Source organism: Colletotrichum acutatum (genome assembly GCF_030867785.1).
Source record: "Colletotrichum acutatum strain CBS 112980 chromosome Unknown BDZ83scaffold_62, whole genome shotgun sequence".
NCBI lineage: Eukaryota > Fungi > Ascomycota > Sordariomycetes > Glomerellales > Glomerellaceae > Colletotrichum > Colletotrichum acutatum.
This window is the reverse complement of record NW_026849056.1, coordinates 147588-160688: the sequence shown is the minus strand read 5'-3', so window position 1 is coordinate 160688 and position 13101 is coordinate 147588. Positions and strand designations below refer to the sequence as shown.

Below are 13101 nucleotides of genomic sequence, written 5' to 3'. Positions count from 1 at the left end.
GATATCCGGAGGCCCGATACCCCATCAGGCAAGTCAAATACTCGAACCCTCTTGGAACTTGAGTCGTTGCTAGCTGCCACTGTCTAGGACTCGTCGGAGTTGCGGATTGCCTTCAGTCTTTCGTTGGAAGGATGCTGTAATTGCTTACTAGAGCTGTCAATCTTTGAAACTTTGGTAGCTTCGGCCGAATGTCCATACCGATGTTGCCAAAACAAGAGCGGTGTATGTGTGGGTCGCCGGTTAAATGTGTCAATTCTCATTGCCATCGCCAAGACAGCAAAATCGGGGTCGACAAGGCCGAATCTCTTGGCTAGAGATAACTTATCTTCATGTCAGCAATTGCCGGCCGGATGTTGAGGAATGCGTTATCATGCGAGAATCCCCCGCGAGAGACTGCACGCATCTTGACACCGGCACGGTTCGTTCATTCATACCGGCCCGGATGACATGGAGATACTCTTCACGGTACCGACTTGACTTGCTCGGTGGTGATCTCACCACAGTCGCATTCGTTACGCCCAGCGCCTACAACTTCGTCTCCCTAGGCTTTCTTGGGCGGTGATTTACTAGCGATGGTGTCATGGGTTGAACGGCTCTTATATAACCATCGATTGCTTTTCGGCCCGCAAAGCTGGTGTAACGTTTTGTCTCTTTCCTTTGGCTAGCAATCAATTGAAGAGATAGGTAGAATCGGGTATTAGAAACGATTGAGGTCTTCCATCAGAAACTTAACATCCATGCAGACATCAAATCAGCTCCCCGGCATCCTATTCCTACTCATGTTGTTACTCAGATCATATCTTTATACGCATTTTCGCATGCAACTGCTCCGTACTGCGAGTAAGTGAACACAAGATCGTGAAAATCGAATGACGCATTCCTCATGCAGTTCAAAAGCAAGCCTTTGAAATCCTCAACTTGTCAATAAACGGCAATTGCCATATTTCATGGAACTTTAACCACGGTGGACGGTCAACGTTACACCTAGCTCGTAGAATTAACTGTATCATAATCTATACGAAGCGAATCCGAGGAACTTTATGTCATTTTACACTCTCGAACTCTTCTTATTAGACAGCCTCGTTATCCAAAAGCTTGTAGAGTCATTCGCACCTTCAGGACGTGCGGATATCCTTGTTAACCCATTGGGGGGAGGAAAGTCGGGAGCAAATCCGCGGCCTATTTGACAGGTTCTGGTCTAGTCCACAAAGAAATCCCTCCAGCCCACATAATAGGCTTGGTATTCTTGAAGTATTTGAGTGAACTCTTGTCTTCCGTGCCTTCCGTACCTTAGCTTTACGGATGTAAGAGAGAGTCGGTTGTCACCAGGTCAGAAGCGGGGTCAGCATCATGTCTACACTTTTCGCGACGTACGAGCTAGTAGTATCGGGGATGATGAAAAGCTGATTACAGCCTTAGTTTGGCCGATCTTAATCAGGAGCATAGATACGTGACGGTCACTACTTGAAAAGCATTACGTTGAGGCAGCCACTGGCATGCGCCATGACCTCTTCTAGATTGGTTGCCACCTGAGATATGTGACCGCCAACTTTGCGCCTGGGATTTGTTGTTCGAGGCTCTTATTTAGCCGCAGGTTATCATTGGAAAGCTCTGTTTTCCTCTCTTTGATGTGACGGCAAGATGTGCGCAGGCGGCGATAGCATGCCCATGCCATAACCCATCATCTATCTCACTTCCGTCTAGTCATGGTGCAGACTTTTGGCAGTTTTCTTTGACGACTATCTGTCTGAAGCGTATTGGTACAATGAAGTCGTTAAACTTTACCGTTCGACCGTTTTCCCATCGCCATGGAATGCATGTCTGGCAGCGAAACATCCGGGACAAAAGATCTGCAAGCCCACATTCTAAAGAACAGCCGATGATCACTAACCTTTGCGCCTATATGAATGACCAGTAAAAGTCGGATATAGATGCCGAAATGACGAGATGGTCCCCAGGTTGTGGGTTGCTCCTCCAGGAACCACAAACCTTAAGCCTGGGACCTGGGTAACTCTTCGTCTGAAGAAGCAAGAGGCCGTTTCAACCCACCCATTTTTCTTTCTTAAAGACGCTTTGAGTTTTCGAGATGGTGTGTGGCCCGTGAACCAGCTTTACCATTGTTTCGTTTCACGTTCCAAGATTTTGGGAATCGTCAAGTGCTGCCGGTCTTTCGTCGCAGCGCAGGCAGCGCTCGCGCACTAGAAGTGTTGTCAGAGTTTGGCAGTCATCTTGTTGCAGATTTGACGAATGTATTTCTTTCAGGGGTAGGTTTTGCGCGCGACGATTTTGAGACAAAGTGTTGGAATACGTTTCCCTGCATAATTATCATCCGACCATAACTGTGAGTGTTACGTTCAATAGGAACTATGTTCGCCTCTTCCTCTCATTGAAAGGAAGGAGGAAAATGGTTCTCATTGAAGGTTCATTGTTGGTCACAGAGTCACTCAGAGCAAAGTTGGCAAAAAAATTAGAAGGACCATACTCCAGCTAGAGCAGGCAGTCGTGTCTCATTATCAGTAATCCAGTACTGTTACATGTAATCCCTCAAAGACCACTCCACCCTTTCAATCTTAGAATATGTGCAAAAGGAATGACTAAATTACTCCTCGTCCTCGAAGTCGGTGGCCTCGATGGCCATGGCGCGCTTCATCATGCGCTTGAACTGGCGGTCAGACTCAGCAACAGCGCGAGCGAGGTTGCGGCGAGCGGCGGCGGGGGTGTTGCCGGCCTGAGCCATCTGGACGGGGACGACACCACCGAAGGGGCCGGCGCGAGCGGCGTTCTGGCAACGGACCAAGCAGACGTTGTTCTGGCCGGCGACGGTACCAGTGCAAGTCTGGCCAGCGGGGATCTCGGCCTTGATGGGGAAGTCGGTCATGGCACCAGCCTGTGATTGTTAGTCTCGAGTGCTTTATGGGTAGGGTGAATTGACTTACGCGGTTGCGGGAGTTCTGGCCGGGAACGGTGACGGGGACGTTGATGTTGGTCCAGGTGGCGCCAGTGGCATCACCGTTGATCATGCAGTCGTAGGGGCCGCCGCCGTCACCGTTGACCTGGTGAACGGTCATGTCGATGGTGCCGCCGGCACGGATCTGGGGAAGCTGGTCACCAGTGGCGGCCATGATGGCCTTGGTGCCAGTCTCCAGATCGTTGGTGCCAGCACCGACGGTCTCGCCGAAAGTGTCGGCGGCCTCGCCCTTGAAGCGGGTGGAATCGGCCTGGAAGGGGTCGCGACGGGTTCCGTCACGAGGAGTGCTGAGATCAACACCGAGGGCCATGCCAGTGCCACCGAGCTCGCCGGTAGCGCCGATGATGGCACCGTGGCCAGCCACCAAGTTGGCGGCGGCAAGGATAGCAGTAGCAGCGACGGTCTTGAGAGACATTTTGACTAATAGTTAAGAGATGAATGAGATGGTGCTCCTTGCCAGAGGAGTGTAAACGAGTAGTATCCTGCCGGAGGAGGTATTAGAACCGAAAGAGAGAAGAGACTGCTGAAAAGCTGAAGATGTTGATGCTGATGATGAGAAGAGATGAGAAAAGATTGGGAGGAAATCAGTTGCTTTTGTACTCGACAATTCACGATGTTGAGTCGATACTCTACAGTACGCCCCCCAGCACATGAAAGGCAAACTTAGCAGAATATCTCCTACGTTGCCTGCACGATCCACATACCGTCTGGTGCCTTGCAACCCTTGGAACCGACACCAGCCCCAACATCAAGCATATTGTTTAGACTGTAAAGTGGGAGAGAAAAGATGAGGCCAAACACCGGCGAGAACGACCGCATCTCGTGATGGAGACAAGTTCGAAACTGGGCCCTTTCCGATTCGGATTGTCGAGGGGAGGCTCTGTGTGGGAGCCGACAAGGGTTCGAACCTTGTTGAAGAGCCAATCGCATCGCGATCGCGTTGTCCCCCCTCCTCCTCGAAGAGGGCAAGGAGGGGAAGAAACACTGTCGCAGATCAGAAAACGTTTGTCGCACATCCCTGGTGTGCCTGGGAGGGAAGATGATGTTCCAGGATCTGCGCCACGCCCGTATTATCCAGGGCACGGGAGAGAATCGCCCAGATCAAACACACCATACCCGTCTCTGCCTCCCCCCTCCCCCTTGGTTGGGTTGGTTTGGTTTGGTTGGTACCGCACGTTGGCGAGACACGAGAGGCCGTGCGGAGAGTCTGTGGAAGGGCGACTCAACAGAGGTGATGCTTGCCCTGCGGCGCAAATTCAAGTCTCGAACCTGCGCTCGGCCACAGAGAACGTTCGTCCATAGTGGGAGCGTAATCGTGAGCGACTGGGAACCAAAGAATGGAGAGAGACGCAGAGATCTCTGACGGCTATCATCTCAATCTTCTGGAACAAAGGCCCCTAAAGCCCACCCCGTTGCAACTTGCTGTGTGAACTTGGACAGCGGACGATAGTGGATACGCAAACGATGAGAAGTTGAGATGTCATATTGGGCTTAGCCATGCCCGTAGTATCGTCTCTGACACCGGTGCTCAATGCGACCCTCTGCATATTGGTGTTTTACGGATGGAATACCGAAATGGGACAGAGTCGGATAGAAAATCACCAACGGGCTGAGAGAGGCGAAGTCCCTGCAGGACGCAGCGATGCCATGCATCAATCCTCAGCTGGGCACCGCGGGAGCTAGCGCTTAGTGCCAGGTACGCCAGGGCAAGCTTCACCACTCCCGTTTGCTTGTCTCTGGCCTTTGGCGCGCTGCCCAGTCCCATTGGTCTTTTTGGATTTAGACTTGACTCGGCTGCCCAAAGTATCCACACAAAGTAGCATTCGCACCACTCCGAATAGGTTGCAGTGGTGGGAGGGGGAAACAAGGAGGTGGCCCGCCAGGAGCACGGAGTACGGAGGTACGGAGGCATGAAGGCCTCCAGCCCCGGGAGGAGGCTGGGGGATTTGATCGCCGTTGACATGGCAAAGGAGGCATGAGGGGCGCATCGTTTCGCTGATCATTGTGAATCATTACTGCCAGTCGGGCACGATCCCTAGGAGAACATCGCATGAGCCGCCGGTGGTTTCTAGGACTGTCGTTGCACCGCCAGGCGTTTCTCGTTTCTGTGGATCACCCATCAACCCCGGAGCAAATCAGTTCCAGGGCCAGGCGTGGTGGTTGAATGTGGTCCTGTCCACATGAGCACTTTGAAAGATCCGGGGGTGGCCAGGGGCAATAGGTGTGCTTCATTATGGGGGAGACCTGGACAGGGAGTGTCGGTAGCCTTTTGCTCCGATGCAGGCATGGCAGTTCTAGACGTCCTGACAAGGAACTGAGAGGCAAGTTGATACAGGGGGGCCGTTGCGCTTGGATCTGGCAGATACTGCAGACACGACCATCGCCAGTACCACACACACAGCACACACTGCAGCTAGGACTCGAGAGCCTCAGCCAATCCATGGAGACCCATGGAGAAGGGGGCGCGGCTGGCTGAGTCGCCAGCTGTGATTCGTGTTGCCCGTGCTTCACCGCAGCATACCTGGAACAGGAAATGGTCCACCCCGCTCGAATAGAAGCGCGGAGAAAAAATAAGCTTGGCAAAAAGAGTTGTGTCAGAAACACGATGGCGAAATCGGGACTCTACTGGGACTGGGGGCTTGCCTCCCAGGATATGATCGCATTGGGGAGCATGGGACACACAGAAGACGCCCGTTTGCTCTTCTGGTTTGTGGGCAAGAGTCGCCTCTATGCCATGAGGCGCACACTCTACTGCGTAGGTCCCACCGTCCTGTCCCAGTCTCACATACTTGGATGAATACTCGGGAGGTCCGGCTGATGCAGACACCGAGAAGGGTCATGTCAAGATGTGATAGGTAGAACATGGACACACTTTCAGGCAGCCTCACGGGCAATTGAGCCTTCCAAGACTGTTCTTTACTTGTGTTTAGTCGTGGGCTGTAAAGCTTGTCAAGACGGAGCTTTTTGCCGCCTTGAGTAGCACTGGCATTTGCTCAGGCCTCTTGTTCAATTCTTGGATTCTTCGCCTCTCCCGGCTCGGAGCCGAGAACCGGCTGGGCAGACCCACTCTCTCGGCCGATTCCGTCTTCCGTGGTGGATCTGCTGTCCCGTCAGGCCCCCGCTAGCTAAGCCTTCGCCGCAATGATTTCCCTCTTTCATAGAACCACAATGATTTGCATTCCCGCGCCCGCGATGCTTGCGTAGATCAATCATCATCTGGCAAACCAATCGCAATACAGCGCATAGTGTAAAAGGGGGGAATTCCTCAGCCACAGTAAGGCCTGGTGCGAGTCGCCAGGCCCGCTGTGCGCACGAGACCTGACGCGCCCCTGACGCCGCACGCGAGTTTGATTTTCGCTGCCAAGCTGCCAAGACACCTCAAAACCCGCCCTACCCCGAGCCTCGACTACTCAGGTGCGGTATGAGAGCGTTGTGTCCCTGTGGGATGGCAAGAAGATGCGTAAAGATGCAGGGCTACTACGTAAGGTACGGTCAGGACTACGCGAGGTTGCATTACATGCCAAGAACATACTTTACGTAGGGCAGAGAGGCATAGCAGGGGCTAGTCATGACCACCACAGCACGGAAGAAAGCCTGTGAGGGCAACTCTCTCCGATCCTCTCGGATGTCTCCAGCTATGAAGCTTGTGTTTGGCGAAGTCTTCACCCAAAGTCGTTAGTCGAGAGTTCATGCATCGCCCAAGGGACGAATCGTACTCATCGTATATCCCTCGTCATGAGTGGTTTAGCATTCTCTACAAGTGGCGGAAATGCAGGTCCACGGTTTCTATTTTGTGAGGCACGTTTCTGACATTTGGAAATTGAGATTCTTCAGCCTGTCGTCTTTGAGGTGCTCCTGAGTCAATCCTTTTCGGGAATAGACTCTCATCGATTACCTTCATCTTAATATCTGATGCTCGGCATGAGACGCCCTACTCCATCGACCGAAGTTTTTTTCAGAAGCAGGCACCAATCCTTTGACTACGCCCATCTCAACTACGCTCGTGCCGCGAGCAGTTCGCTCACCACCGCTGAGATCTCGCCGTCTATACTTGTCGCCAGCCCATCTGCCTCCAAATCCCATGGGACGGCCGTCTCAGGCCCCTTGCCCACCCTCACAAGCTTCACTCTTCCCCCGCCTCTCATGACGAGATCCTCGTTGGGCCATCTCAAGACCCCCGGCGTTGACATCCCTACGCCAAGCTCTAGGATCACTGTCGTCCTTTCCTCACGATGCACCACGTCCCGGCGGAACTGCTTCCATCTCTTCTCTCCATCTTCAAAGGGTTTCTCGTTGAACCAGTGCCCTGCCCTCACGCAGATATTCATTTTACCGCCGCAGAACTTGCAAAGGGGCACCTTGCTTGATTCTGTCAATATTTGAGATACTGGGTCTAAGAACGCCTGCGCGTTTGCAACCAAAGGTGCCGATGGCATCGTCGCCTCCGGTCGGCAATTTGCCAGGCACTGGAAAACCGAATACGATCCTTGAGGAGTCGAAAGCCTCTCTGGTGATAACCCATTGGCGACAAAGAGGCCATCGGCGTTGGATGTCCTTACATGCGCGTTTTCTCCAAATCTCTCAAGCCATGAAATGAGCGTTCGGTACATTCTGGATGCTGGCCAAGACTTGACCATCGCCAAGTGGGTGAAGTAGTATCCCCACCGAACTTGCTCCGTTGGCCAAGAGTTGAAGCCAAAGACGCTATACAGAGTTCGCAGCCCATACTTCAAGAAACCGGGAAAGTTCTTGGCAAACAGGGCCGACGAAGTGTAATCCAGCCCGTCGGAAGCAGAGAGACCGGCACCGGCGCTCACAATCACTGCGTCAGCCGCGTCCAGCCACTGCCTGGCCCGGTCCAGCGAGTCGCACTGGATCAGCGGCGGATGATTCGCACTTGCCGGCGGAGTGAAAGTCGGCGCTGCCTGACCCATCCATGTAGAAATATGCGGGGGAGAGGCCAGGATCTCCTGGTAAACGGCATGATCTGCGTTCGTGAAGGTGTTGAAGATGATATCGGTGATGGACGTATCCTCGTGGTGCTCGAGCCAATCTGCGACCGCGCTGACCGCGACGGCTGCTGCATCTCGCGCCGGATAGGCGAACAAGCCGGTCGAGATGCCGCATAACGCGACAATCTTCCTGCCATCCGGCGTCGCGGGCAGCGGTTCAACTGCGTCAAGAACGCTGCGATAGCATTGGGCGAGTTGGAGAGTCTCGTTTGTCGTTGGTTTTGAGCCGCGTTGCAGTTGCGGCCCGACTGTATGCACCACATGGTTTGCTGGTAGGCAATACGCGTCTGTAACAATCGCCTCGCCCGGTCCGAGTTCGCGGCCTCTTTTTATCATGACCCGGTAGCACTCGTCCCGCAGCCGGGGGCCAGCAGCAGAGTGAATGATATTGTCTATGCAGCGGTGTGGTGGTTGGAAGCATCCAAGTCCCTGGCTGTTCGCGGCATTGGTGATTGCAGTGATGCCTGTGAGAGTCGTGATGTCACCTTGCCAGAGCGTAACTCTGACGCTCTTATGATTCGGTCTTTTGAGTGTTAATGTCGGCTGAATAGAACCCGCTAATGTCAGGACACGATGGGATGCCTGTTGTTGTAGGACTGAGTCTATCCCGATCAAAATGTCTTCCGGAAGCGGTGGGTCCGGTGTGCGGACACAGAGTAGTTGGTGAAGCAATTGTAGATGTGTAGGGGGCTCCAAGTCGTCGAGTTGGTCCTTGATATGACGGAGGTGGTGGTGATGATGGCCGTGATCGCAGTCGCCATGATCTGAGTCAGCGCCCGAATCGGCTTCGTCCAGTAGATGAACGAGGATTTGCTGTATATTGTCCATGCTTTGGTGTTGCTGTGAGAATTCTTCCTTGGAGCACCTTTTTGATGCCGCTTCAACCTCGCCCAGACAAGGAAGCACTACGCTCTTGTACAATTTATTTTAGTTCGAATGGCGAGTTCGATTTCAAACATGGCACAAACTCGTTTGTGAGACTATCCATTTTGGTTCCGATTTTATCTTGCTTTGGTGAGCTGCCGGAAGCAATTTGCATCCGACCCTAAACATCAAATGAGATCTCTCATCGGCTTCTAGAATACTTTATGGAGTAATACACAAATCAATTTCGCAACCGTGCTGACCATGGCAACGAGCGCCCAATACAGGAAATATGGGTAGGCTGGAGAGAAGTTCATGTTCTTGTCAAACACACTGGCAGCTGCAAGCTGCATCCGTTGACCTGATTTCTGGCAAGTCCACTTGAAATCCAAAGTTGTCCTTTCTCATTATCAACAATTTTCACCGCGCACGATAACGCTCCATTTCATCTTGTCAAATGCCTGTCCTGAGGATCGTAATACATTACGCGACTCCCTCTTCGCACATGATTTCAAAACTTTCTCAGCACCTTGAGCAATGCCGTCAAAGGTTCTCATACTCTTTGGCTTGTCGTCCTGTAAAACTTCGGCTTAGCTTGTACGCACAATGTCTTGAAAATTAGACTCACGTCATTGCACCACCAGATGGCAGTCTTGAAAAGGCAACTCATAAGAGCGCACTTTCCCCGGCCAACCTCGAGTCTCGCCCTCTTGTGCCGGATGCGTTTGAGTTCGTTGATGCCATCTTTTGCAACGGCGACTGAGGCTAAGGGGAACTTATGACACACGACATGAGAGTTATCGAACTTGTTCGGTTCCTCTAAGGCTGAAGATGTGGTAGTAGAGCCCAATTCCGGGCCCAAAACCTGCGCATACAGAGACTTGTAAGAGCGAAGATCCGCCAAGACCTCTTCGATCGTCCCATTCAGAAGGACTTTCTCGGCCCCCAGGCTGATGTCATCTTGAAACTCCCACTCTGGGATGACAACCTCATAACCTTCAATGGGAGACTTGTCAGTAATCGCTGATGCATAAGCCTACTGTGATGTTAGTAGCAAATCATGAAGGAGCTATATCGTCTTGGCATACTGAAGCGGCCAAAGAAGCAATGGTGAAAGCTTGGATTTGATGGAAGCGCATTTTGATGGTTCAAGGGGGTTGAGGGATGAATGCAGATATGTAAAGTTGAGTCCGAAGGCTGTCAGGACATGAATCATTGTAGATGAAGGGCCTAAAGCAAGCGGGATCAAGACAAAGTGATTCATTAGAGAACCTGGAGGTCTCAGCAGACATAAATGACCGCTTTGATATGTGGAGCTGAACTTTAACATGAATATGTGGTTGAAAATACCGATCACACATCTTCGCGTCTTTCATTGACGCTACCCAGATGGCTGCTTGGAGCCTTAAAGGTGCCGTCTTCTCGACTTTGGGTCAATCGACAGGAAAATTTTCGAAATCACCTCACAAGCTTAAACTATTACCTTCCTATCTTCGTCAATACCTTAATTATCTGTTCCTCATATGTTTCTAAATAAATAAGATTACTGCAAAAGTGAATAGGCTCATATTCTCGAGCGATCAGTGAATATGTACTCTTCATGTTTTTTCATGATACTATGTGCGCTACGACAAAGCTGAGATTTCTCGAAAACCATCAGATATGCGCACTTCTCTATCCGCCGCGTGATGGGCATGAAGTAGTAATTGCACAATCATGGCCTAAGGTATCTCCTCTTGACCCCCCCCCCCCCAAACTCGTCCACTCATAGAAATGATGAGAGCTAGGAGATATGATATCATCATCAAGTGCTAGGGCACTATCACAAGCGCCATCCATCCAAGACATCCGTGTCGTTATACACAGTCAAGTCGAAGTAGTGCACCTGTCTTTGTCCTGCCCGGCCGAAGTTCTCCGACGTAATGTTGAGTAAGGTAGCTGAAGTAGTTGATGACGTCAAATTCGTCAAACCAGGAAAAGCAGCCTCTATCATGGTCGAAATTTCTTGCGGAGTGTAAAAGTCGGCACCCTTGGCCTCGATGTTCTTCTGGAAAAAAGAAACGTAGTCTCTTGTATGATCGACATCGGCGACTGCACTGAAGGTATCAGACGATAGCGCATGTCCAGGTATGACAAGACTAGGTCTGAGGCCCGTGATGAAGTCGAGAGTCGTGAGCCATGACTCTGTGAGGGCGGGCGTAAGGAGGTCGGCGAGCCAGGCATGCATCTGGTGGCCGTAGACGACGTCACCTGCGATCAGTGTCTTGATGGACGGGATCCAGAATGAAGATAGATCAATCGTATCGCCGCCAATATTTTTGAGTATTTCGATCGGGCACTTTTCGTCGCCTGGGAGGGTGAAGAAGGAGAAGTTGTAGGCAGTCGGAATCGCAGGGACGGGAGCGATGACACCGGGGCCGTAAGCGGCAGACCAGAATTCAGTCTACATTACCCTGTTATTAGCCATTGCTTTCCAAAATGTCAGCATGAATGCTCACTTTGTTAATAGCCTCGTTCTGGATTCCATGCACCGTCTCCGGCGTGGCGTAGTGCTTGGCCTCGGGGAAGTGTTGAAGGAACGCTTTGCCGCTCAGATAGTGATCTGGATGATTATGCGTCGTGAAAGCCGCCAGGAGAGGCTTGTCAGTTGTATTCTTAACCCATTGAGCTAGGATTTCTGCATCGGCAACTGCAAGAGGCAAGTCGATCATCACAGCGGCTTGAGAGCCGATGATCAGAGACGACACAACATCCAATGAGAACCCTGGGCTGATGTAGCTTTCGACTTTGAGGTCGCAAGTGCATGACGCAGCAGCTTTCCCAAACACTCCTGATAGAGTGACGGCGGTGATGATCTTGCTGAACATGATGGTGTCGATACGTCTGGTGATTGTATGAGAGCGAAAGACCTTGGTGAACTTTCCTTCGCTGCATGAAAAGCTCCAATCTTGGAGATCGGGCGCTCCTGATTTATAGGACATTAAATTACGTCTGCAGAAAATTCAGTCTTTCAATCTACTTCCGAGTCTTGGCCAAATATCGACTGTCGTTAAGCCAGCTCGGATGTATTATTACTGTGGAAGAGTCGGAGCTATTTTGTTTCCGTTGCCACTTTTTCTGCACACCTTCACTTGTAAGCATCAAATATATTGCGGTGAACACTACCCTTTGAAATCAGATTGATTATTGCGCCAGAAAACCCCCAAATCTTCTTCAGTTGAAATGAAGATTAGCGATGCTTCCTCCACTGGGTTCGTGTTGTATGCTTATGATCTCTCATTTTATAATATCCGGGATTTCGGATCCATCGTTGACTGCGCACCCTTCTCCTTAGAACAGTCTGCGGTTCCATCAGAGGAATTCAGGCTTCTAAGGATAGTTGACGAAGATTTCCATTTATATTTGAGGTGGAGATGATCAGGCGATTGCACCTGGACACAAATCTCAATCGCGGATGCAGCAATCCACTGTCAAATGTTGTGAACTCAAAATGACTACAAGATGTTCAGAAGACAAAGAGCGATCTATGTGAGAGAAAACAATGATTACTGTGATAGGAGATTGGTACAAGAAGAGGAAAATCGAAGAAAGGGAGGCCCTCGAAACTAGAATATCATGGTGGTGATAGGAGGACAGACACGTCTCACGTGTCTAGAAAGCAGCGCGACTTGAGCCTTCAGAACGCGTCTTACAAAAATCTCCAGTCGAGATTGCGACTAGACTGTTCATTTCCGATGGCCTTTGTGTCTTGTCCCGAAGAGATGGTAGCCGCAAAACTTTGACCCTCTAAGTGCGTTCTGGCCTAGTCCTAGCCGCTGTTCGAGTCAAAGCATTTGGTCATGACACGCCATCATCGACAAAGAGCCACAGACCCAATCGTTCCAGAAGTCGACTCCTTCAACGGCCGTGCCTGAAGGCTCATAACGGCCATCCCCACGACCTCGTATTCCGTCACAAGCAAGGGTGTTTACTGCTCACCGTGAACTTTCCACAAGCACGCGCAGGTGTTGTCACAATGTCAGACATCACGCCAATAGAAACGCCCTCAGGGACGCGGAAACTCTGCTTGGCCGATCTACCGATTCTGCTTCGGCAAATACCCGACATCATGCTCGAAATAGCCTCGCACCTCCCCACGGAGTCCGCAATGTGCCTGGCACTCACCTGCAAATCTCTTTATGGTCTCCTATCCCAAGGTACCCTTCCAAAACTAAGGACAAGCGACAAGAAACTCAACAACTTCCTCTTCCTCATTCT

The 13101-nt window shown here is 51.3% G+C and overlaps 4 protein-coding genes across 4 annotated transcripts; all 4 read right to left on the bottom strand.

Annotated features, from left to right (window-relative positions):
• Positions 1–2559: 2559 nt before the first annotated feature.
• On the bottom strand, positions 2560–3680 carry BDZ83DRAFT_781023 (uncharacterized protein). Its single transcript, XM_060515540.1, has 2 exons — positions 2937–3680; positions 2560–2887 (listed from the first exon to the last, which is right to left on the bottom strand). Exons 1-2 carry the CDS (start codon positions 3381–3383, stop codon positions 2600–2602), a joined length of 735 nt encoding a protein of 244 aa, XP_060363724.1. The 5' UTR covers positions 3384–3680; the 3' UTR covers positions 2560–2599.
• A 3754-nt stretch (positions 3681–7434) lies between these two features.
• Positions 7435–8808, bottom strand: BDZ83DRAFT_542722 (appr-1-p processing domain-containing protein; the record flags this gene model as incomplete). The annotated part of the gene is made up of 1 exon (XM_060503412.1): positions 7435–8808. A coding segment is annotated over one exon (1374 nt), but the record flags the coding sequence as incomplete, so codon positions are not given.
• A 97-nt stretch (positions 8809–8905) lies between these two features.
• On the bottom strand, positions 8906–10087 carry BDZ83DRAFT_625728 (uncharacterized protein). The gene is made up of 3 exons (XM_060508509.1): positions 9933–10087; positions 9473–9880; positions 8906–9419 (listed from the first exon to the last, which is right to left on the bottom strand). Exons 1-3 carry the CDS (start codon positions 9981–9983, stop codon positions 9255–9257), a joined length of 624 nt encoding a protein of 207 aa, XP_060363722.1. The 5' UTR covers positions 9984–10087; the 3' UTR covers positions 8906–9254.
• A 579-nt stretch (positions 10088–10666) lies between these two features.
• BDZ83DRAFT_580348 (metallo-beta-lactamase family protein) lies at positions 10667–11711 on the bottom strand (the record flags this gene model as incomplete). Its single annotated transcript, XM_060505343.1, has 2 exons — positions 10667–11287; positions 11343–11711. 2 exons carry the CDS (start codon positions 11709–11711, stop codon positions 10667–10669), a joined length of 990 nt encoding a protein of 329 aa, XP_060363721.1.
• Between the last annotated feature and the right edge of the window lie 1390 nt (positions 11712–13101).

What these genes read in the sequence shown, in the direction of transcription:
- BDZ83DRAFT_781023 (XM_060515540.1), bottom strand. Translation starts at nt 3,383, where the DNA reads ATGTCTCTCAAGACCGTCGCTGCTACTGCTATCCTTGCCGCCGCCAAC. An exon ending in GCCAGAACTCCCGCAACCGC is followed by an intron (nt 2,888 to 2,936) that starts GTAAGTCAATTC and finishes TAACAATCACAG; the next exon opens with GCTGGTGCCATGACCGACTT.
- BDZ83DRAFT_625728 (XM_060508509.1), bottom strand. Translation starts at nt 9,983, where the DNA reads ATGCGCTTCCATCAAATCCAAGCTTTCACCATTGCTTCTTTGGCCGCT. An exon ending in TTGCTTCTTTGGCCGCTTCA is followed by an intron (nt 9,881 to 9,932) that starts GTATGCCAAGAC and finishes ACATCACAGTAG; the next exon opens with GCTTATGCATCAGCGATTAC. An exon ending in CCATCTGGTGGTGCAATGAC is followed by an intron (nt 9,420 to 9,472) that starts GTGAGTCTAATT and finishes GAAGTTTTACAG; the next exon opens with GACGACAAGCCAAAGAGTAT.